Source organism: Grus americana, chromosome 6 (assembly GCF_028858705.1).
Source record: "Grus americana isolate bGruAme1 chromosome 6, bGruAme1.mat, whole genome shotgun sequence".
Taxonomy (NCBI): Eukaryota; Metazoa; Chordata; class Aves; order Gruiformes; family Gruidae; genus Grus; species Grus americana.
Genome location: NC_072857.1, coordinates 29,435,819 through 29,460,084, shown reverse-complemented (window position 1 = coordinate 29,460,084; position 24,266 = coordinate 29,435,819). Strand labels below are relative to the sequence as shown.

Sequence of the window (24,266 nt, the reverse complement as noted above, 5' to 3'; positions counted from 1 at the left end):
TCCACTCATCTGCAAGCTACTACAGCTGCCGTGTGAGTAATAAAGTATGGAAAGGAGGAAGGGAGAGGGGAAAAGAAGGATGGGAGCTGGTGTTTCATATGGAAAGCATCAGGCCAGAAGTGGCTTTGTTTCCGACACGTGGACAGTGGAGAGGCTGCATTTGCTGCTCAATGGAAAATCAGTGCCAGTGAAAAGAAACCTCCCTCATTAGTGACTAGATCAGATGGGGACGAACTTCAGTGTCTCTTGCTTTTATCTTTAAAATTGTTCACATTTTAAAATAATAAGGGAGAAGCAAAGGGCACTGGACTGACTGATTTGAGAATACAGCTAGTTTGGGCAAAATAGCTCTTTTCTGTCTCCATCGGATGCTGTTGTCACAGTTCACTCTGGTGGTGTCACAGCCCTCTCCCAGCTGTTCATAAGCTGTGCCAGCACCTCAGAGTGGTTGTGAACATCTGAAGGTTGCTGTACATCAGGTTCTTAGCAAGGTGCATCTTCCTTCTGTTTGTTTTTGGTTTCTGATCTTTCAGGATAGTATAAAGTCATGTTTGTAGGCTTTCCTGCACATCTGAGGAAACCAGGAGCTTGGTTTTGGTGCTGAGAAAGGTGGTTCTGATGTAATCAGAAGCCTCTGAGTGTTGGAGCTTTAAGAAACATGTGAAAGAGCAGTGGGGGGTTGTAGTCAAACAGTGAGAGTAAGGGGTGTTTCTGTCTGATCAGGCCAGAGGAAGGAAGCACTTACAGTTTCAGAGGCCTCCAATATCTTGGAAAAAGAGGCAAACTGCTGTAAGTGCTGGCATGACCCAGTGAAAGAGCTTGTAAGGTGCTTCTTTTGCAGGTTTAAGAATTTCAGGATAAGTGGATGTCACCTGGGGTAGTTTCCTTCTGTCTACCGCAGAAAAACAGCGTAGAGTTCTCTTATCAGCACATCCCTTAGCTCTCCTGTGTTTTTAAAGTGAAAAGAAAGATTGTTGTATACAGCATTTGAAAATGAAAGGGCCTGGTTTAATCTGTGAGGGTTTTTTTTGGTGTTTGATTGTACAGTTGGGATCAGGAAGAGCTTTGCTGTTTCTTCCATTGATTACAGGATGAAACCTTCCAGACATAGGCTGAAATCTGTCTCCAGTGCTTCCCTGGATGAAGATGTTCGCTTGAATCAGTGCCTCAGGAACTGGGCTGATTTGGGGGTTAAAGAAGGTAGTGCAGGGGCCTTGCTTAGCTCGGTTCGCTTGCCTCCAGGACAGCCTGGTCCCATGGCACCACGCTGTACTTCTGAGTTGGCTGCAAAGCTCGTGCTCTATCTTCAGGCAGCCCTGATGTTCTGCTCACTGAAGACAGTTTTGTGTTTTCCGACAGTGACTCCTTTATTCATCTTTCTTGGATGCTGGCAAATGAGTTTCAGGGTACCCAGTTTAAATACTCTTTACTGAGTGTGCCTAGTTTGTGTTGGGCTTTCTGAGATTTGGTGGTTTGTTTAAAACATGAATAAGTCCCAGTTGTGTGAGGGAGAACAGAAGAATGCCAGTGCAGAGTAACTTCCTGATGTGAAGGACTTCGTAAAGGGGTGACTTCCTAGCATAGTTCATCAGTGCTGAGAAGAATACTAGTAGGTGCACAGAGCCCTACAATTGCAGCCACAAAGGCTGCATTGCGATTTCTTTTTTCCGACATGAGAAATTCACATTACATTTCTTTGAAGAACACATTTGAGAGAGAGCAACAGAAGCAATGCATGGGTGGTTTCTTACTCCCAAATACCTCTAATGCGTGTGACTTTTAGAAAATGCTGAATATTCATCTTCCAAGTCTTGAGTGCCTGTCAAGGTGGACTCTGAGTGGATGCTCTAGGTTGAAGATGACTCCTCACTGGGACTGTCTCACATGGATTCTTCTTGCAGCGAGAGCTGCAAGGCCTTATGATTCAGCCAGTGTTTTGTTTGAGCAAGCTGCATCTCTGGTCACATGTTGTTGCACTGTGGTATAAGATGGGAATTTTTGTGTCCTTTCCATTTCTTTATGTTTAAGTGCAAAAGGTTAAGGAAACCTTTGACATTCAGTTCTGAATGCTTTTTCTCTTTGTAAATGGGAAGAATAGTACCCACATCACATTGAGGATTTCAGGTCAGTCAGTGAGTCAGATCTTGGGCTGATGCAAACTGATGCGGATCTGCCAAAGTCACAGTGGCGATACACGGATTTACACTGGCCCAGTGTCCATGAAGTCACTTGACACCTTGCAGGAGAATGGTCTATACAAATCCCAGTTCTTGTCAGGATGTGGAATAGATATCAGGATGTGGGCAGAAAACAGCACACCCATTTTAATGATTTGATTAAACCAATATTGCTGCTCTATAGCTCTCATAAATGTATTTCCACTGGTGTCGGGGGGAGGAGATATTCTCAAGTGCCATAATGAAAGAGTACATTTTTTAAAATGTTGCACAGTAGGCCACTAAGTTGTACTCTAGCTATATTGGCTTATTTCTGTTTTATAGTGAGTGTGGCCTTAGGCATCCTATAAATCCCATTTCTCGCCCCCCCTGTCCCCCGCCTTCAGCTAATAAATAATGAAAACTGTACCAGAAAGAAATTTTCTTTCCATGAAAAAGTGGGAGGTCCTGAGCTGCCCCCTATAAAACAAAGGGTGCAGCCTTATTTGCTTTCTTTGGTTTTTCAAGTGAAGAAAATGTGGGGGTGGGAGGGAAAGAGAAGATGTTTCTAAGTGCTAAATGTGCTCTTCCCAGCACTGCAAGGTAGGATGATGTCTGGTGTGAGCATTGCTTCCCCCAGGACAGTAATACCCATCTGTGAAATGAAGACAGCTGAGAGAGGTTTCTGAACTGTCTCAGTGCATGGGAAGAAGGAAGGATCCCATTCTGATTTACCCTCGGGCTTTCACATCCAGCAGTGGAAACCAACCTGAAAGTGGGTGTAAATGAGCGTCTAAAGGAGCCCTTTGTGTAATTCAGTGGGCTGTGTCGTCCAGGGGTCAGACTGAATTATCTGAATGGCCCTTTTTGACCTGAAAATACGTTTCTGTAAGTAAGTCTGCTTCGAGATGGTTTTGCTCCGTTTTATTGATACCAAAAAACTGTAGTGGAAATGTGAGTCATGAAGGGTCCCTGCGTGTGCGCATACGGGTGGCCAGACACATTTCATTTTGAGAATCCATCACACGCGTACTGTGTGTCAGGTTGGAAATGTGTCTAAGAGGAGAGACCGTGTTTGTGAAGGTGGGGGCCACCTCCTGCTCTGACTAGAATCAAAAGCAAGTCCGTGTCATGTTGTGTCATGTCATGTCACAGAGACGGTGTGGGGCCACCTTCTGATGGCAGCTTGGCCTCTAAGGTTAGAGAAGGGTCAAGGAAGACCTTATGTTCAGTAAGGGGCTGTTACTGTCTAATTTTGAAGGCAAATGAGGTTCAAGAGCTTGGTGCATATGATGAAAAGACATTTTCAGTCACTGCCTTCATCCAGCAACAATAAACTGTGCGTATAAGCAGATCTGGTCCAGAAACAAATAAGCTTGGAAATTAGCACTGTTAGATAATGAAATTCTTCTGTCCAGGTGCCATTTCTTATTGTATGCCTCAGTGGTGCTTTTCAGTCTCATTTGAAATCCACCTAGCGTGAGGCCCTGCTTTCCTTGGAAGCATGTGCTAAAACCTAATTCAGGAGAGGAATATCTAACAGGCTATTCTGTCTCCTACCTGAGTCTAATTTCTCTCCCTCCCATATTCTCTCTCTTCTTCATGAGCAAGTCCCTTGCTTTATTTGGGTTCACCCTGTTCATAGCTACATGGTCTGTGACGCTTTTTCCTGTCTTTATCTATATTAACTCTTTCAAGGATTTTTATCTAAATGTGAAATGAGACCCCTGCTCGTTGACTGGAAATTATAACACTGACTGTGGAACAGACATGATAAATAGTAATAAATGTGCATGTCCCTTGCAATTTTGTCATACTTTCCATCTCTATGTTCCTGCCAATTTTCCTGTATATCAGATGCTAGGAATGTGTCCTCGCAGCTATATTGGTCTTTTCTGTGTCTTATCTGTTCTAGTTCTCTTTTCAGCCTCACTGGATCTCTGCTTTATATTGAGCGTGCGTGCTGTGTTGCTGTTTATTCCATAAATGCATTAATTTGTCTTTTTCCAAATTCAATCTCAAGGATTTATTTCCTGCCCCTGTGTGGTTTTCTTTATATACTGCCTTTCTCTGCTGGCATCACAAAAAAATTTAGCATTTCCTCTTTAAGCCCTTTTCCCTGCTTTTCTTCACAATGAAAGCTTTTTATCAGTTTCCTTAGTTTTCCGATTTGTTTTTATTAAGCATGTTTTTATAGTGAGGGCTGTGATCCATCAAAGTAAATGGAAACAAAGAAATTGATGCCAAGTTTTTGTTTGTTTGTTTAACGAAACAGATCAGACTTTAAACGGGATGAAGTCAATTCAGTGCTGATCACTTGATGGTAGCTGGTTCTGAGTGCTGGCTAGTGACAGTGAGTCGTGGAAGGTCTCAGCATTTTGAAGAGTCTAAAAACACAAATACGACCGTGGGGTTGAAAATCACGTGGTGATATTAGTATTGGGAAGAGCAAGGTTGCTGTGAGTTGCTGCTCTTTGTTCGGGAAACAGTATCTATATGCTGGTTAGTTAGTTAGTTGAAGACTACTGGTTTTGAGGTTGATGGGTGTGAGGTGGGTGTTTAACCTGGATCGTGGTTAAAGGGTAAACGCCCCTTGAATTTTGGTGCCAACCCAGCACACCTCTGCCCTTCTCTTCAGGAAAGGGAGCTGCTCCGACGCGGGCAGGGAGCAGGCCTGCCCAAAACGCTGTGGGGTCAGTGGCAGGGTCCCACCACTGTCCCTCTGGAGGGTCCCCCCCTCTGCCACCTCCCACCAGGGTGGGTGGCTGTGGTGGCCTTGAGCAGGGTGGCTCCCTGCCTCCCTGGCCTTGCCTCCTTCAAGGAGGATTTGCCAAAGCCGCTAGTGTAAGGCAAAGGAGCCTGCCCGAGCCGGGGGGAGCACTAGTGGCTCTGGACTGCAGGGCGCTCTTCGGTTCGCTTCACGGGTCACCCCGGGCTCTGGACGTTCCTGCTGTGCTGCTTTTAACCGTCTCTGCTCCTTTGAGTCAGCTTAGGCTGCTCGCACGGCAAAGAAATATTTTCCTGGTGTTTCAGAAGATGGGTGATTCCCTTTCCTTCCTGTGCAGGAGGAAAGCTGCTCGCCCTGTACAGGGTCTGCCGGGATTATAACAAAACAGTGGGGCCTCACGAAATAGCAATGAGGTGCACAGCTGGCTGCAAGCAGCGGGGCTTTGCTGGTTTTTGCTTGGTTCTGCCTCTGTGAAAACTTCTCAGAGGAACAGTCATCTTTCTCCCCTTCATTCAGCATGCTCTTGAGCTGTGGGTATCCATGAGGGGTTTGTGTGTGAAACGCGAGGACTGTAAAGAAACAGATCCTAAACCGTGTGCTGGTGCTTATGATCCTGCAGACCAGCATGTAAAAAGCCAAATGTTTTAACAGAAATTAAGGAGCGGAAGGACCAAAGAAAGGACCTGCTACAATGAGGCACCACGTGGTACCATCCTTATAACTTGATGGTGTGATTGCACTGGTCTACATCCTGGGTGTTTTCTTCCATCTGACGACTTCCTGGAAGAGTTGAAAACAGAGGGGTATGCAGAAAATCTGCTGTCCATCCAGACATTAATCAGTACAAAAACTGAAGTTCAGAAATAAAATATGAATGAGAAAATTGTGGGAAAGCAGTACTCTCTGTGCCTACCTCTATTTCAGTACCAGGGACTGTGCTGGCAATTTTGTGCAGTCTGGAGCAGTAAAAATCCTTGGTAGTACCCCGATAAGTCAGAGGACCTGATACCTACAGTCTTGGAAGCAAAATTTGCAAGTTGCCTTTTTGAGGCTCGAATTTTCCAAGAGCAATGACAGAGCTGTTTCAGCAGAGAAAAGTATGTACCCTTTTATCCAAGACCCAGAGGCTTAGAGCATTCAGATGTCTGTTTGATTTGATGGTTGGGCTTTGAACAGGCAAGGTGCTTCGCAGCCATTGCCCTTAGAGAGCAGGGAAGCTGTAGTGTGCCCATTTTACAGGCTGGGAAACTGGGACACCCAAGCGCTCGGTTGTTGGAGAAAGGAAGTCGAGAGCAGAACTTGAAGAAGCTACCAGCTTCCTGATCTCCATTTTAATTAAATTCTTTCTGCAATTGTCTTCCCTGGCAGTTTAACTGGTGGAATGTGGTCTAGCAGAGGAATTTTTGGCTGCAAGCTTGACAGGAATATTTTTCTGGGCTAGATCCTTGCTTAGTGTAAATTAAGATGACTCCACTAGCTACGATTAAGGCGCTAGCGATTTAGTCCTCCCTCTGAGAATCTGGCCCTGATTTGCAGACAGTGGGCAGTGGCATATAATTTGTTCTTTTTAATTTTAGTCTGTCTAGACACTTTTGCAGCACCCCTTTCTGGGAGGACTTTGTGCCAGCAGCTCTGGAGCAGCACCACACTTTCTGGTGAGAAATGCTTAACAGACACAGTGTGGAGGTGGCCGAGTGTGCTTAAACTCAGCATTTCACCTCCTTGGTGCAGGGTTTGGCTTTGATAGTCTTGATGTTTTTTGGTGGAGTGGTGGCAGAGAGGATTCGTGGCAGGATTTCTTCCCTGTGGAGGGGGAGCGAGTGTCATTTTCCCCGTTTTTGACAATGTGTTGTCCCAGCTGAGTGCTGGAGAAGGATGGCTGGTGCCGATGCAGCGTTTCTGTGGTAATTTTTCTTTCCAGCAATGGATGACACAGCTCTCTTTGTGGGTAAGAAGGTCTTTCTCCTGGTTTTTAAAGGCCATTTTCTGGTCTTGTGTTTATTAGTACAGTCAGTCCTTCCTCCCATGCAGTCAGTATTTACCACTCAGTCTTTAGCTTCTCTGCTGTTTTCTGCTATGTTTTCTTCCACACTGAGTCACCTGGCATAGGGGTGGTGCCTCTCCAGCCTTCTTCAAACTCGTCACGAGGCACAGGCAGGACCTAGCTTTTACAAAATCCTTAGATTTGCTGGCTGCGGTTAAGCAGGTGATTAGCTAGGACTGTTTTCCTTCTCCTTCAATTCTCTTGCCAATTCCCAAGTTACTCACCCGGATTGTCTGTAACTGTGTTTGTCAAGAGCCAAACACAGAAAGGCCATGACTCTGGCTGGGGCTCAGGAGTGGCAGCGATATATACCCTTTTACTGCCATTACTTCTGCTTGAATCCAAATGCACTTAACCCCTAATCCTTATAATCATTTTACAAAATTCGCTAATCAAAAAGTCTGACCTTCTGCTGTTAACCACCTACATTTATGTGTCTGTACCCAGCCCCCAAAAGAAAGGGTCTTCATGGCTGCAGAAAAAAGCCTGAAGATGGGGATCCTAAAGTCATTAAAAACAAAATTTCTTTTTGAGAAAACCATAAAGCACACACTATTTCTGGGATTCCACCTGAGCTTGATCAATACTAATGAAGCAGAGCTCTCCCAAAAAAGCAGCTTGCATGGAAATGGGTAAGAGATTCTTTGTGCAATCTTAATGATTTTGAGAGAGACATTTCCCCTGTGAATTGCTGTAGGAGTTTGCACCCCTTCCCCCACACTCAGCAGAGGCAAGAACATATGACTATCCTCATGTAAGGTAGTGCAGTGTTAATAATGCTGCTGTATTGATCAAATTGGGCTGCTTTGTCTCCAGGGACATCTGGGAGGATTTATTCTGACTCCTAAGGCCGTGCCTCCTAAAGTACGTTTTCCAGTCCTTTCACTAGGCAGAGGGCGTGTTGTGGTTTTTGTCTTAGCCTGCAGGAACGACAATTTGAAAAGATTTCATGGTGTCCCATCATCCACTGCCTCTATCATTTCTGCTGTCACGGCTCCCACCTCACTCCCACTCAGAGCTGGACATGTCTCAAGTTCAAAAATGCGTTGTGGTGAGCTCCGGTTGTTTGCCCTTGGAGAGCGCCTGGAGGAGCAGCCGCTGGCTCCTGGAATGTGGATAAACACAGGGTGACGGGAACAGGAGAGGCTTCCTCTTTGCTTAGAAAGTGAGCAAAACATCAGTAAGAAAGCAGCGTAGAAGGAAAAACATGTGCAGGGTGGTTTTGTTCCCCCTCCCTTCCCCCCCCAGCTGATATTCATGACCTTGTTAAAAAGATTGGTCTGCTTCAGAGACTGCACGTGGTCGTTTTTAAGTGTAGGGAGAAACCGAACGTGGCTTTTATTTTTCCATCTGATAAATTGTCAATTGCAGGTTTTACTTACAGAACACTGAGTAGTCTGAGAAGAACACGATCACCTTGATATTATATTTATGAGTAAAAATGGTATGAGGCAAAGAAAGCTCTTAGCTTTCTTGTAAAAAAGACTTTTAATGCAGTTTTTGCTTCCAGGAATGCACCATTACTTGTGGTGGGGCAGGGACGCATTAGCAGGCTTGACAGGAGGACTGAAACGCCTAGGGGCACTCGGGGGCTTGCAGGGGCAATTTGATTTCATGCGTTTTTGGCAGGTGTCGCGATCTTGGTGCTGGGTAGTGATGGGACATCTGCAGAGTGGGGAAGGGTTAGAGACATTTGAAATGGCAGAAAACCCCTGAACCTTGCTCTGGTGATGGTGGGTGCATCTCTGGGGCACCCTGAACAGAGCCCACATGTTCAAAAGTGCTGCCTTGTCTTCTGCAGGGTCTCAGGGTCACAGCCAAGTCAGGAGTCGTGCCTGGAAAATTGCCCTGAATGCATAGGCTGCCAATAGTGCCAGCTATAGCTAAAGAAGCAAGATTTGAGTGCATTTCTCTCCCTTTCTGAGTCCCAGTTCATGGACTGCTTGGACTGAAGCAGATCCCTCCAGCTGCCCTGGCCACCACAAGGCATTTTGGCTCTCACTTCAGCTCTGATATCATGCAGCCGCTTGGGAAGCGCAACCGCTTGGGAAGAGGAGCCGGCTGGAGGCAAAGCAGCAAAGTGCTCCCAGGAATGTTCCCTGCAAAGCAAAGGCTCAGCGTGTGGTCTCTTGCGTGGCTCCTCCTCTCCCAGCATAAAGGTTACCTTTGTATGTTTATAACCAAAATAAAATTGCAGCTCCTGAAAGCTGTAATTTGTACTTGGGGGAACATAATGTTTGTGTTTAGCTATTGCAGGGATTGTACCAAAGCACGGTGACAGAGGTCTGGAAGTGTTTGGGATGACGATAGCTGGCAACAGACTCTGCCTTTGGGGGCTACTAAAACCAGCTTTAGTTAAGCAGTATTGATGATAAACAAAATGCCAGGGAGGACTGGTTGTACAGTGAGGAAGAGGACCCCACTCCTGCGGCAGGAGAGGCTGTTCTTCAGTTCCTGCTCTTCCCCTTCCCACAAACTGAGCCAAGAGATCCTGGCTGCGGTTTTCCAAGCTGTGACATTGGAGACTTCCATCCCATCTCAGAAAGACAATAGAGGGAAGGAGTGGTATACAGCCAACCCACAAAGGCAGGCTTATCTCAGGAGATGCTATATAGGCTTAAATAGATGTGGAAAAGGGAAATTGGAGAAAATAGGACCCTTAAGGTAAACTAACTACATTTTTTAAACGTCTGAGCTGGAAATATGCCAGATAACATGTCTACTGTTGGGATTATAATGACTACAATATGTTTCCTCTTTTCCTTGTTGGTAAGTGGGTTTTGTTTGTTTCCTTTCTGGAGAGGTGAGGGACTGCAGTTCCCTGCAGTGCGTGTTTGGTAGTGAGCTGGAGCTGCCTATGCCAGTTTAATGGGTAAGGCTGCAGTGCCGTGAACATATCTTCCAATTCCCAGCATCATCATTTGGGCCTTTTCTTCTCAGGGAAAGATGCAGTGTCGATTTTAATTCAGTTTACTCAAAAAGGATACTTAAGGATGGGGCTGTATGCTGAAGGCCTCACAGAGAGCCTCCCAGCAACACAAGTGCAGACAGAAGGGATGCTAAAAGCCTTGCCAGCAGAGAGATGCCTTTGTCTGGTGTCATCTCTGCGAGGTGGTGCTGAGTGTTGTGTTTGGTGATGTACCTGGAATTAATTTGGGAACCCTCCCAATTAATTTTAGAGGAAAAGGTGCCAACATAAATTGGAGGCAGGGTCTGGCAGTTTTGCACAGTATTCTCCAGTACATTTCCAGGGATATTTTGCCAGGGGAAACAGAAGGTTTAAGAGAGAGCATGAAAAGGGACGGTGACTTGCCTTGGCTGCAAGGCTCCTGCCCAAGTGTTGCTGAGGAGATGCAGTGTGAAGAAACAAGGGAAGAAGAGGGTGCTTGTAGGGAAGAGAGGCTGAACAGAAGAGCCTCTCTGAGATCCTGGAGTTATGCAGGTTTCTGAGCTCAAAGAGGTCCCATCCTCCACCTTCGGGAAGAGTGGAGCTTCTCCTGGCCTCTGTTTCTGGTGATGCTTCATCACAGCACCCAGCCTCTGCTTTTCTCCAGCCTGCTAAGAGTAACAAAATACCACTCTTTGGGCCTTTCCGTATTGTAGTCTCTGCAGACTTGGGAGTGTGCAGGTACCCATACAGGGCATTTCTATGAAGGCATGTCACAATGGCTTATCATATGGTTAGCGCCTCTAATAAAACAGAGTCTTGTGCACAGAAACATCTTGAATTAACCATGATGGCTGCTTGGATGCTGAGAAGTCATTGTATCTTCCAAGAATACCAAGACATTGCATTCCTTCTGGGCTATTTTCTGGCTGCTCTGCTATTAATAACTTTGTCCTGAAATAGCACTTTCATATTGCAGCATATTAAAATCCATAACAACTGGGTGGGTGTCCACAGTCAACAGACCAAAGAAAGCGAGCCAACAAGAGTGCCGTGGTTGTGTAAATTGGCTCACAGAGGTGTGCTGACTCTGAGCAGCTGGTGATCTGACCTACCGAGCTTTCTCAAGTCAATAAATGGCAGGGCTTTTAATGGGATCTCTCGGCTTCCCATGCCATGCTGCAGCCGGTAGCTGTGCAGCCGCTGGAAACCGTGCTGACACGTGACTGATCTCATGATCCTTTCATGAGGAGTGAGCAGTGCCTCATCCAGTTAGAGTCATAGAATCGTTTAGGTTGGAAAAGACCTTTAAGATCATCAAGTCCAAACATTAACCTAGCACTGCCAAGTCCACCACTAAACCATGTCCCTAAGCACCACATCTACATGCCTTTTAAATACCTTCAGGGATGGTGACTCAGTTCTGACAGTGTACCTTGAGTAGGTAATGATATCCACAAAAGGCTCTGCCAGATCTCCTTTTTATTTGATCTGATGCATTTTGGGAATACAGGTCTCCTCAGATACCTGCGGGCAGCTGCCTGGGTTGCTGCTGAGCAGTTGGACCAACGCTGGCAGGCACTTTACCAATGTACTCTAGCAAATTGCTTTTAAAGAGGACCGTGCTGCTTTTTTCAGGGTGCGTAGCTGCCCAAGTGCACTGCCTGTGAGATTTGAGGCTGGTCAAAATCCCCAGTGGCTAGAGTTTTGGAACAAGTGCCTTGACAGAGCAGTGTAGAAAGGAAAAGCAATGGAAAAACACCCTTGGCTGTAAGGGGCCATCCTTTGGAGGACACTTAGCTTTTGAGTGGGAGGCAGGTTTACCTGCAGTGGGACGTTCAAGCACAAAGGCTGTTGTTTCTGTGCGTAGATGATGAAAACTCTAGCCTAGAAGTGGCAGAAACCAGTTTGTGAATACCTCCGTATAGACGACCCAAATTAAAAAAAAAAAAAAAAAGAAACAAATCCAAGTATCAGGATGTCTGAAGTTGGTGTAGTTTTTAAATTCTTCCCATTTTTCCATTTGGGTCACATTGTTCCTAATAAAGTAGACAAGATTTGTAATATAAAATAACCATCTCCAGCCGTCAAAGAACATGTCAAATTCTGCTTTACGTAAGCCACAGAGTTAAATGGTGCTAATCAAGAGCAGAATTTCATGGAGTTTGAGTGTTGGCAAGGTCCTCAGCTGATGTAAACAGGAACCATGAAATCAGGGCTGCTCTGTGCTGATTTACCCCAGCTGAGAATCCGGTTGTGCTTCCCATCGCTTTGTTGCTAGTCAGAGGGTTTTTTTCTCAGTGCGATGGTGAAACTCAAGTCTGTTGTCTTTTCCTTGCCCAGACTGGCATATTTATCACAGTAGCACATGCATCTTCTTGCTCTTGTAAGATAACAAATTGCCCAAGTGATTTAAAAAAAAATAAAAAAGCAGCAAATGGCTTTTTGTAAATGTGCTTGGACAGTTGCTGTGCTCACGTTAAAGTTTAAACTTCAGTCAAACAGCCCAGTGCTCCCTGCGTGGCTGGAGGCAGGCTTTGGTCCTATATGTTTATTATCATTTAGAAATGGTATAAATGCTCTTTTATTCTTTTTTGTTTTGACCTTATTCTACAACGCATTCCCCTCCTTCCTCCTGCTTCCTGTTTCCCAGACAGGTCCCCACCTCTTCCTCCTCACAGCCAAAAATAATACAAAAGGGAACATACAAAAGGTTTTTTGAGCCATGAGATGTAATAATGAATGGGCATCATGTACAGATACAGTAGTCCCAGCACAAAAATGTTGAACACGCAAAGTCTAGATGAGGAATTGCACGTTTTTGGGTTAGGAATTCAGTGTTACGCATCCTCTTGTTTAATATGTTTTTAGGTCAGAGCAGAAGAGATGACTTGCAACCCAGGACTCTTATGAAATGTAGCATATATTGAGTGTATTGATCACATCTCCTCTCCAGGTTTGATTTAATAAGCTAATTGTGAAGAATTGTGCTTACGAATATGCTCTTGCCTGAGAGCGTGAGAACACAACTGCTGTATACGTTTGTGTCAGCTGCTGAGGAGGAAATGTTAAGCTATCTCTGGATCTTAATGAAACATCTCTAAAGAGTACATTTTTTCATTCATGATCCTATCCAGAGTAATTACAAGGAATCCAATTCTTCTGTGTAACCCCACTGCAATACTTTGTAAGGATGAATCTTAATTGAGGATCGAGACCTAAAATATTGCTCTGCTTTGTAGGTTCCACAGCCGTCAGCATTTGCTCTTGCATATCCATTTCCTGTGAGAAGTTTACCACGCTTTGGTGCATGCTTTGAACCTGATCCTTTGATTTCAGTGGGAGCTAGGACTGGCAATTCAAGGAGCTAATTATGCCTTTTTTGCTATTTATAATGCTAAATTAAAGCTGCTTCCAAACTGGACAGCAACAGGTTAAATACACACTTAAAGAAGTTTGGGGAAAAGTTTGCAGTGAGGGCCACTAGCCAGCTCGCTCAAAGCCATCCAACGTTGTTATATAAACAAATGATATCTTAAGAAAGATTTTGAAAAACACTTATGTTACATATATATAATTTGTCACATGGTCATTGTATGGCTACTTGCTGTCTGGATTGCATGGCAGCATGCAGGGCATGTGCTGGTATACAGGCACACATGGGTTTTATCATATTTTGATGCTAGCACAATCGGCTGCCTGCACTTTTGAATTCTTAATTTGGCTATCCTTAATCCTTTGCTGACATCGATGCTATTTTTTGTTGTTGTGACTGGGTGCAGATATTTTGTCTATCTTTATTAAACAGTCAAAAAACAACAAAAGCCCTCCAAAGCCCTGGTTCAGTGTTTGCAGATTTCTTTCATCCTTTTTTTTTATCTAGATGCCTATCAAATTCAGCCACGCTTAGCTGCAGTCCTTTGTTCAATATCTCACACCCAGTGCACTGAAATTCTCTAAGCTTGGAGCCCAAATACCACAGATTTTTAGTGAATAAATTTGGCTTGTCCATTTAAAAGAATATTTGTTAGATAATATATATTTCATTATCACTAAGTTTGAGAACAAATCTTTATTTTGACTCCTTGATTAGAGTTATAGGTTCAGACTTCTTTTCTGTTTGAGACATTTGTTTTACCATCCATTTCTGCTGGTGAAAATTGCTAATTTATGGCAAAATTGGGTTTGATCCTTTGAACTTTAGAGGCTGATCAGAGTCTTGATAACCCTGGTTACATCATGCCCCAGAGCAACAGGAAAATGGCTTTTGTTTATATGAAGGTAGTGATTCTGTCCTAATTTAAGTAAATCTGTGGAACTTTTTACATTAAAATGTATCTTCCCTGAATTTGGTTGAGGCTTTTGATTTAAGCATCTTTTATGCTCTGAAGAAAAATGCTGTGGAGAATATCCAGGGAGAAAGCCGTCTGGGTCGTGGTAGGAGGGTGTTCGCTGAGAGTGCTGCTGTGCGTGAATAACAGTGAATGGGCTGGTTTGGCTAAATACTTTTCCCTAAAGGTTCATTCTTTGGGCTGAGACCAAGGGGGAAAATGGGCACAGGCCATTATTATGTTGAAGAAATTCAGAAACAGAGGCTTGAGTCCTGTGTAGCATAGTCAAGAGTTAATAGACTTGTCCATTGCAGACTCTGGTGGCTGGTGAGACCCACGCAGCTGGTGTTAGAGAGGACCAGCCTGACGGCTGAGGCGGATGGTGAAGTTACCACAGGAAAACAAATCCTTGCATATCACATGATCTTTGCTGACTACGTGTGTGCCTGCTTTTTGCTCTTGGTAAAAGCCTGTTTGTTGAGCATACAGTTAGTTGATTTGTGTCTTATATACAAGGGATTAAGAACATGCATGCGGACATTTACCACGAGTTAGCTGTCATTAAGTGTCTTATTGTTGTACCTAAAAAGTGGTTTTACTTGTCTTTTTTTCTCAATGAACTATATAACACGTAGGTGAGATGTGCTGGCGCATTACTAGGAGTTTTCTCTTAAATTCTTTGCAATAGAAATTATTTGCTATTGCCTGAAACTTCTTCTTACTATTCATTCATTTCAGATTGGTTTTCCCATTTTCCCAAGTATAATTTGCAAAACTACTTATTTTAATACTAAAATTCTGTTTATTTTATGCTGTCCCAAATGTTAAGCTTCTGATGTGCTGCAGCTTTTTGACAACTAGCAACTGCCCGGTAGAGGTTGCCAAGAGGAAAAGCTGGAGGTTTTGGCAGCTGGGTGGGAGCAGATGATAATCTTGGAATAGACGGGCAAGAGTATTGGGTTTTGTTGTTGTTCAGGAAGTAATGAAGGCTTTTGGCAGTGGGAAGAAGATGCATCTTTCAAACCTTGTTTTAGGGTTAAGGACAAAAATAGCATGGCATTTCAGGGAAGGCAGGTGAGTCTTGAATCTCTTACTCCTCTTAACTTCAGGGCTGCCCCACAACATGCAGTTCAGTATTTGCATCTGGCATGAGCAATGCAAGTGCCACCATAGCTCAAAGCTTTCACTGTTCTGCTGAAGAATGAAATACTGACACCGGGCACTGGACCTGATGCTGCTGTTTGCTGTGCACTTGAGTCAACTATGATAGCACTGACCTTAGAATTATTGTTTTGGGTTGCTTTCAGGTTGAGGATACTTTCTCTTCCTTTGCAGTCTTGAGACTTTCACAATTATTTAAAGTTAGAGATGAGGCCCCTTTTTTACATGCTGTGGAAAGCAATGGGGCCATGATGGAGGCTGGAATCTGACCTTCTCTATTGCATGTATAATTCTGCTTTGCTCATATAAATTATGCTGCAAAGAGAATCCTTTCATGTATTGTAAACAGAGCTGGTAGATCAGACCTGCTTGTCAACCACATTCGACATTTTCATTCTCTGTCACAGCCTGATCTAAGTATCCAACTTCTTAATTAGTTTTGGATAACTTCCAAGATCGGTACTTGATGTCCAATTATATCTGCAGTAAAATGGCACTTAGAAGTAACTAGCACTTTCAGATAAGAACTTCCCATGATCTGCTAGAAAAATTCAAAATCAAGATGTTATAAAATACTTCAGCATCAATAAAAAAAGAGGAACCCAGTGAACATGTTGATAAGGTGTCTTCCCTGACTTTCTGTCCTCAAATCAGTATAAGTGTTTGGGCTTTGTTTTACCCTTGACAGAACTTTACTTTTGTCACATTGTCCTGTCTTCAGCTGTGCACAATGCCCAGGAGTTTGAGTGCTGTAAAGACTTCGCAGCATAGGCAGTGCTTCTGCAGTGACCTGTGAATTTTCAAGAGCCTGTATGCATGGGTCAGATTCTAATACGCAACATGGCTGCCTGTTGAGACCAGTTCTTTGCAATTCATTGGAGCAAGTTTAGATTTATACCCTGGGAGCTAAGAGTTCATTTTGGGTCATCAGTTGGAATTAGGTTTTCCAGAGCTGTCTGGACCTGAACCCAGATGCCAAACTTGTGTCCCAGCAGAGGCCCCTGTCCTACAGACGTGTCTTTCCCCTATCATTCTCTGAAGAAGAGGCAGAGACATCGGGTACCTCCACTGCCTTGATGCTTGGCACATTGATGACGGTGGTGGTCCCGGCTAAAGCCTTCCTGCTGGTTGCTCTCTGAGGGAGAGTGTTATAGTCAAACATCAGCATCGTGAGTGGTGACTGCAGCTCCTACATATCTGGATTTTGAATGTTCTGGGTTGCACTTTAACCTGGACAGCTGACAAGCACCCTAAAACTTAGGCTATCTGAGCCAAACCGAGTACCTGCAAGTCTGGGAGGGATTGGAAAGTCTGGGATTTGTCTTGTTGTTGTTGCAGTTAGTAGCAAACCTGTCTTGATTTCTGCTGGCTGCAGAATTAGGTGAGTGCTAAGCTCTGCTGAAAATGGTCGACATATATCACATCTCTACTATCAGAGGCGTATGCTGGGTTTCTCTTGCGTTGTATTTCATAGCGGTGAGCATACTCTGTGTTTGGTAAATAATCTTCACTTTCAGTAGATGAGCTTTAGATGTGCTCCAGAGGTAAGAATACACGTAGATTAGAGGTCATACCTTTCTGAATTGACAGACATACTGAACACTGAATTTCCCTGGATCAGTGCTACTGCAAACTGTGAAAGGACTAACAAGAAGTAGGTCCTTACCAGGCATAGGACAGCATTGCAGTGGCTGTCTTGTACTGTCTGAAGAATCTGGTGCTGCATGTGGAAGTGTCATGGTGTGCAGTTTACATGTATTCTGCTGCTATACATGCCCCAGAGGACTGAAATGATAGTATAATGTGGGGAGATGTTATGAGTTATGGATGCGTAGGCAGGAAACACACAGCATTTCTTGCAGGTGATGGAAATGTGCTTCTGCTGAGAAAGTGAGCCTTTTTGCAATTGTATCCAAATTGAAAAATCAGACTGAGGCCTTGTTGGGATTGTCCACATGCCAGACTGCCATCCTTTTCTAGCTGGCTTTCTGCAAGTACTTGGGGTCTCACAAAGTCACATCCTATTATTTGTCAGCCATGAATCATCATTTCTTTTAACTGGCTAAATTGAGGAGCAAGGTGCAAGGAGAATGACCCTTGTTAATCAGGGCAGATGGGTTGAAGTAGTGGGTCACTTTTTATCCCTAGCCTGCTAAACTGGCTTGACAGCAAACAGCAATCTTATGGATCTTCTTGTGTTCCTGAAGGGAGCCATCTTCCTCTTCCCACTGCAATTTTTGAAGTCTTTATTGCTGTAAATCCTACAGGCACTGGGTAAGAAAGTTTAATACCCACCAAGTTGCCTGCAGTGTAGCAACCAAAGGATAGACTTAATGTTGAATGTGATATGTATTACATCATTATACAAAGCTCCCCCTCTCTTGCATGAGTGGTTAAGAAGCTGGACATCCAACAGAACTATGACAAGAACATGACAAAAGCAGCTTGCTCCTGTCTTTAGGTATCGTTGGACCATTTTCCTACCCGGCTGATAGTGGAAGTAGGAGATCTACAGGGGTTCACCACCATCACCACCTAGCAGTTTGGGTTCATATCTCTGTGGATAGTGGTCAATATCCTTCTGCTCCCACAAAAAAATTGGTAGTTTTTGATGTACTCGCTGGCAAATGACTTTGTGGGAATGGAGACCAAAGAACTTTCCTGCGCCTCCTGATGGCCCACCAGGCTGGAGTGGGGGCCTTGGTGGTCTCAGCCTGACTGGTTTCTCTAGGTCAGAGCTCAAGATGATGGGGTGGGCTTAGCTGGGCTAAAAATTGTCTTGCCAGGGCAGGAGTGAAGAAAGGCTGGTTTCAAAACCCTGCCTCACCACTCGCTGGGTGATTTGGGCCAGGAGGAGGGAAGGTCGCGTAAGGTACTTGGCAGAAGCTGGGAAGTGCATATGGGGAAAGACGCTTTGTTTCTGCCGGCAGTTGCCTGCTCTGGCAAATGCAGCAGCAGGTAGGGCCCTGGCGGGGGGTAAGGGAAGGACTGTGGCCATAACCCCTCGCCAGGCTTTGTCTGCCATGCAGATTAGGTGGAGGGCTTTTCTGGCTCAGCGTTGCTAGGCTTTTCCCCCCTATTGACTTGGTGAAGAGGCTGAGGGGGGCAGGAGGGAGGGACTGCATTATATTGTTTCTTTGAGTTGGTTTTTCCCCCCCCGCCTCTATGGGGAGATGGGCTTGATCCACTGGTTTTGGATTTCAGAGGCAGAAGGCAAGACATGACCAGCTGGTGTCTTGAAATGGCACAGGTGCAATGGCTGCGGGAGGGGGGAGCCAGGAATAATTACAGGTTTCTGAAGCATCAGGCTTTGCCTGAAAAGGGCTCATCGAGAAACTGCTCTTTATGGAAAATTAATGGTGAAGCTGGAAAAAACTGTCAGGCCCACTATTGTTGTCATGGGGTAGTGATGCCTTAAAGGAGCAGCACCTCCTGCTCGCCTCCCCTCCACGGGCAGCCCGGAGCTGGCACGCAGCTTTCTGATCCCACAGCAATTGAAATGTCATGTCACTGTCATCAGATTTAATGGCCTCGAGTCCCTGTCTTTCTTTTTTTTTCTTCTTTTTTTTCTTTTTTTTTTCTTTTTTTTTTTTTCCCCTTTCCATCCCTAATTTGTGATTACGCTTGCTCTTTCCCTTGGAAGCCTTTTGTTTATTCGGCCCTTAAACCTATTTCTGCCCCACTGGATGAAGGCTAAGTGGGCCAGAAAGCCCAAATTACATGATGTGGGGAATTCAAAAGCATCACCTCTTTTGGTGAGGGGGGTTATTCCTGAAAAACTGTGGGCTTGTTTGGAAAGCAGCCCCCAAAGCCTGTTAGGATTCATCTGGGGAGAGACCAATTCCCTAGCTATAGCCGTTCCTCACTGTCCCAGAAAAGCACTTCAAAAAGAAAACAGAAAGGTTGCTTAAGGCAAGAGTACTAACTGTTAAGTGTCTCACCTCCAGGCCTGTGTGCAGATACATCATATATACAGTGTCATGCCTCTGAAAATAACCTACACGCTAAAGTATAACATGTCTCTGTTGCCATTTTATTGGTTTTTGCTGAAGTCCATCGCTACAGCTCAGGTCTATAATCAGCTATTATTTTGAAAAGAAACAACAGATAACTGTCTGACAAAGTTCTGAACTCTGAAAGTCATCCCAGCAAACTGTACCTGCAACCAGTAGTGCTGCTTCCTGGGTACAGTGAAAGTAAGAATTTTGCGTTACGTGGTAGCTCCTAAAGAGCTGTGAGTGGGGCCTCTTTACGGTCCTGTTGATGGAACCTTTGTACCCAGACGGCAGGAGTCTCTGTCTCTCCTCGGGTCGTACAAAGCTTTGGTTTCTTGATCAGATGCTGGACTCTCTAGGTTGAGATGTGGTTGGGTCACCAGCTCCCATAGGCTGAAAATTTTTTGCCTAAAATCCCTTTTTTAATATCTCTGGAAGTGTTCTCTGAGGAGTAGTTTTTAGAGGTTTCTAAAAAGCATTAGTTTGAATGTCTCTTTCTCCAAGTCCTGTAAAATCGCAGTGGTGGTATTAAACCAGCTAGCCTTTCAGGCAGCAAGAAATGAAAAATAGCACTAATAAACTCCATTAAAAGCTCCTCAAACTACAGCAAACTGTTTTCTATAAACAATAAAAGTTTATAATGTTGGTTATGGAGAACACTGGGCAGTGTGATAGTGCCTGGATGCTTTATTTGGGCTACCTCAGGGCACCTCATAATAAGGTACATTCAGGTAGGAGGCTCACCCCATCCTTGTACTGATGACCACTGCTGTGGAGATGCAGGAACACATTTTTATGTGGCAGCCTCTTTGACTGTATCTTCGCCTACTTTTTAATAAGGTGCATGTGTGTGTTTGTGTGCAAGTCTGGTGTCCTGTACTAGGAAGCTGTGTTTGACGAGATGTGCCAAAACCCCCTAAAACTGACAGTTGGTCCCTTTTTTCTGTCACATCTTTCCTTCTGTCAGGCCCTTCAAACAAGCTGTGGTGTCACTGGAAGTTTTTCTCTGTCTCCTATCTTAAAATGCTACGGTTCAGAATTGTACTGTTTTAGGGACAGATTGGGCCCCAGCCAACTACACTGAGTTACATTTGGAGTGAAAGTTAATGTTTGTGAAGGAAGAGGAAGCAGTTCTTTGGAAAGGTGACTTTTTGTTTGTGCGTGGCCAGGCGTTGGGGCCATTAGCTTGATATGAAAGTGACTGTTGGCCAGGTTACACTTAAAATTGGGAAGTGCCTTTATCCATGGGACAATGTGCAGACTTTCATGAAAATGTAGTGGATGCTTTCTGGTTGTCGTATTTTCACTTCTACCTTAATATCCACTACCGTACGGGGATATTCCCACACTCTGTCTCGGAGCAGCAGCAAACAAGTGCCACATCCTCATGTCTCCCAAAATGTGACCATCTCGCAAGAAGGTGCTGGTGTGCATGAGTGCTGTCTCTGAATGGATCTGGACTGTGCTGTTCTCCTGCCCTAGGTGGGAGCTATGCTGTAACCTCTCTCTAACAGTGGTTTCTCTCCCTCCCCTCTCCTTTGCCCTCCTGCAGACATGCCTGGAGTTGGAGCGATACCTTCAGACTGAACCACGGAAGATCTCTGAGACCTTTGGTGAGGATTTGGACTGCTTCCTTCATGCCTCCTCAGCCCCAGATGCAGAGGACAATATCCGACGGCTGGACCCCATCCTTTTACCAGTGGAGACGAGTACATGTGACAAAAGCACCAACGTGGACATTATCCTCTCACGGGACAAGCTGTTGTCTGAGACGTGCCTCAGCTTGCAGTCCACCAGCTCTTCCACAGAAGGCTACACAGCTGTCAACCAGGCCCAACTCAATGCAGTGACCTCATTAACGCCCCCTTCCTCTCCGGAGCTCAGCCGCCACCTTGTAAAAACCTCACAAACTCTGTCAGCAGTGGATGGCACGGTGACGTTGAAATTGGTGGCCAAGAAAACTTCATTCAGTTCCGTGAAAGTAGGTGTAGCAACAGCAACCGCGGGGACGATAAAAAGCGGGCAAAGTGACAGTGAACAAGGAGGTACAGGGGCAGAAGCATCCCCAGAAAACAAGAAGAGGGTTCATCGCTGTCAGTTTAATGGGTGCCGGAAGGTTTATACAAAGAGCTCCCACTTAAAGGCTCATCAGAGGACTCATACAGGTACTTGTGTAGGATGCTTCTCTCATCTTGTCCTCCTGCCACCTAACCGTAACCAACTCCTTTTATTCTCATTTAAAAAAGCAAAAAAAATCTCTTCTGAAAGTCTGAGCTGCTATCTATGAAACAGGGCAGTGGAAAAATATGGAACGGAGGAGTTCAGTGTCTACCATTGACCTGTTGGGGTTTCATATGTCTTATGGGGCTTGTGCAGAGTAATTTTAGGATATCTAAGGGATAATAATAATGTGTACATGAGTGAGCCTGTGTGTAGATGCAAATGTGTAGGTACACAGATGCACATACCCTTGAGATACTCATCATCTTGGACTTCTCTGGTGATAAAATACAGTGAGAACAAATGAAAGAATGATGTGGAGTTTGAGTGGAGTAGTGTAGGTGAAGAGGGAATAGGATGTATGGAAAGATGTCAGGCTGTTATTTTGGGTAACATTTACTAATGTTGCATATAAGCTCCACTGTGTAAGCTTCTTGAAGCATACCAAATTGGCTTAGGTTTGACTGTTCGGGATCCCCACTCTCCTGTCATTTGTTCATAGTCCCCAATAGCTTTTCGGCTGGTATTCATTGGCAGTAATAGCTGTGCAGTTCAGTTGTGTTGCTGCTTTGTTCTAAGCTTCACATGTGATGAGAGATGATAAATTCCCATTAGCACTGTCTTATCGTGGTTATTCTTGTTTCCAGAGGGATTGCTGTAATCAGTTTTCTCAATTTTACTGTAAAATGTGTGGTCTCTTACGATAACTGCACATTTAATTCACGATCTTATCATGCAGGCAGATTCCTAGAAGCGAGGTGGTTGTTGCAAGGTAGAAAATAACATGTTGGACCAGTGCAGTAAATCAAACAAATGTGTGGGTTGTTAAGAGAGCTGCATCCATCAAATACTAGGCAGCCCCGTAAAAGTTACATGGTCTGAAGTATAAATCATATTAAGACATAAAAGGCATTGGTTTTGATCTTTTTATATGGGCTTTCTAGTGCTTTTACTGGGGATAGCCACCTTGCCAGGAGTGACCTCACTTGTGATCCAGTGATTTGAAAGCCAGTGAAAGTAGTGCATTCATTTTAAAGTCTGCAGCAACATGGTCAGGAGGCTCCTCGTAGCACCAGCGTGGCTGTGCAGCTGGCCCCCGCTGGGGCTGTCTGGGGGGACGTCCCACCCAAAGCCTTCCAGCGCACGACAGGGCTCCTGTGAAAGCACAAATGCAGAGTGTGAGAGCTGCTGACACAGTGGTCCTGTCTGTTCAGATGTTACCACTGCGTTCCAGCTTGAGCTGGAAGTGGTGGGTCTTACACAGCTCTTCCTGAAGTTAGCCAGGGATGTGACACAATTGCCTAGAAAGAGGAGTTTTGTGAAGTTTTTCTGGCTTTGTCACCCAGTAGGTGGGGATGTGGACAACGAGTCCTGAGAGAGCACTTGGAAAAACTACTACTCTTTCAATATCTCCACCCTTTGGAGTCAAAATCTTGCAAGATTTTGCATGCTTTTGAACCCAGCCTTAGGTCCAGATTTTGTATCTCAGGTCAAAACCTTTCCCTTTGGTAACATTAGTGTGTGAAATCTTATGTTTTACAAATAATCCATGGTGAGAAACATTTCTCACTGGCCTTGTGATACTTCTGTTGAATAGCCCAAGACAGTACATAATGCCAATGACGTGTATGTGTCTGCCCATCCACAGCAGTGCTCAGCATGGTGAGAAAGGCAAGCCCACCTTTGCTGGCAGATGGGGAAGACCTGTATCAAATGATGAGACTGCAGCTGCCCGGGTGCAGTGCCCACACCTCCCACTCCCAGCACCTCACCCAGTGGGTTCAGCTACCCCTCTGATCTTGCCAGTTAAACCATCAGTGGTTTAACCAACCCCTAAACCATTTACTAGTTTATGGGAGTGTTCCTGTTTCTATCCACCAAGTCCTAAGCAGGTAGCATAGGTTGTTAGGAAAGCAGGAAGGCAAAAGACAAGAGGCAACACAAACCTGGATGAGGAGGTCTTCTGTCTTTGCAGCCATATAACCACCTTGCACCCAACCACATTCTCGCTGTGCATAGCTGTGATGAAGATTGGATGCAGCCTTGTTCTTAAAATACATCTTTGATGCAGAACCTGGGAGCAGGTAGGCACCTGGCTCCCATTTTTCTCTGTGGAAAGCAGATTGTCTAAATACCTTTGAACATTTACATCTTGGGAGCAATTTGAGTGAATTGAAGAGAAGAGTGTGATAGGCTAACTAGCTTATTTGAGTCCAAAGCACAAAGTCATTTAGACCCCTTCATCCTGCTTAAGTGCTCGGTTCCCTTAAAAATCACTGACCGTTGTATGCCTTAAATCAGAGCTGGTACAATCAAGACATTAAATCTGTTCACGCTGACCTCTGCTGTGGGTTTTCCCCGCAGGGAGCTCCTGCCTCCAGTAAAAGAGAGGGTCAGAGAGAAATAGCTATGGAAATTTGGGACTGAATTATAAATGGCAGGGCTGCCTCCTTTCCCATGCACGCCTTCAGGGCTAGGGACAAGGAGCCCTTTTCTCTATCGGTGCTTTGTTTTTTTCACGCAGTGAACTGGGCGTGCTGTGGGTTGCAAATGCACCCAGCAGTGCCAATGGCTAGTAGCCACTTGGCTTAGTCAGTGGCTGAGCCAGAGGGTCTGAAATGATTGCAAGATATTTTCCTTTGGCTGGTAGCTTGTTAGTATGTCATGCAAGAACAGTCTGCCAGTGCGGGTTCTGTGTAAAAGGGTGTGAGCGCCCTGCAAGACAAAGAGCTCTCAGTGTGGGG

General features: G+C 44.9%; 1 protein-coding gene across 3 annotated transcripts in view; it reads left to right on the top strand.

Annotated features, from left to right (window-relative positions):
- The window catches only part of KLF7 (KLF transcription factor 7), a 59,639-nt gene that overhangs the window by 10,088 nt on the left and 25,285 nt on the right, over positions 1 to 24,266 (top strand). For all 3 annotated transcript variants that reach the window (XR_008577665.1, XM_054830194.1, XM_054830196.1), the window contains one exon: positions 20,855 to 21,467. Coding sequence is in view for 2 of the 3 variants with exons in the window: in XM_054830194.1 (XP_054686169.1) it covers positions 20,855 to 21,467 (613 nt within the window). In the remaining variant the exon portion in view is untranslated. The remainder of the gene's footprint in view (positions 1 to 20,854; positions 21,468 to 24,266) is intronic.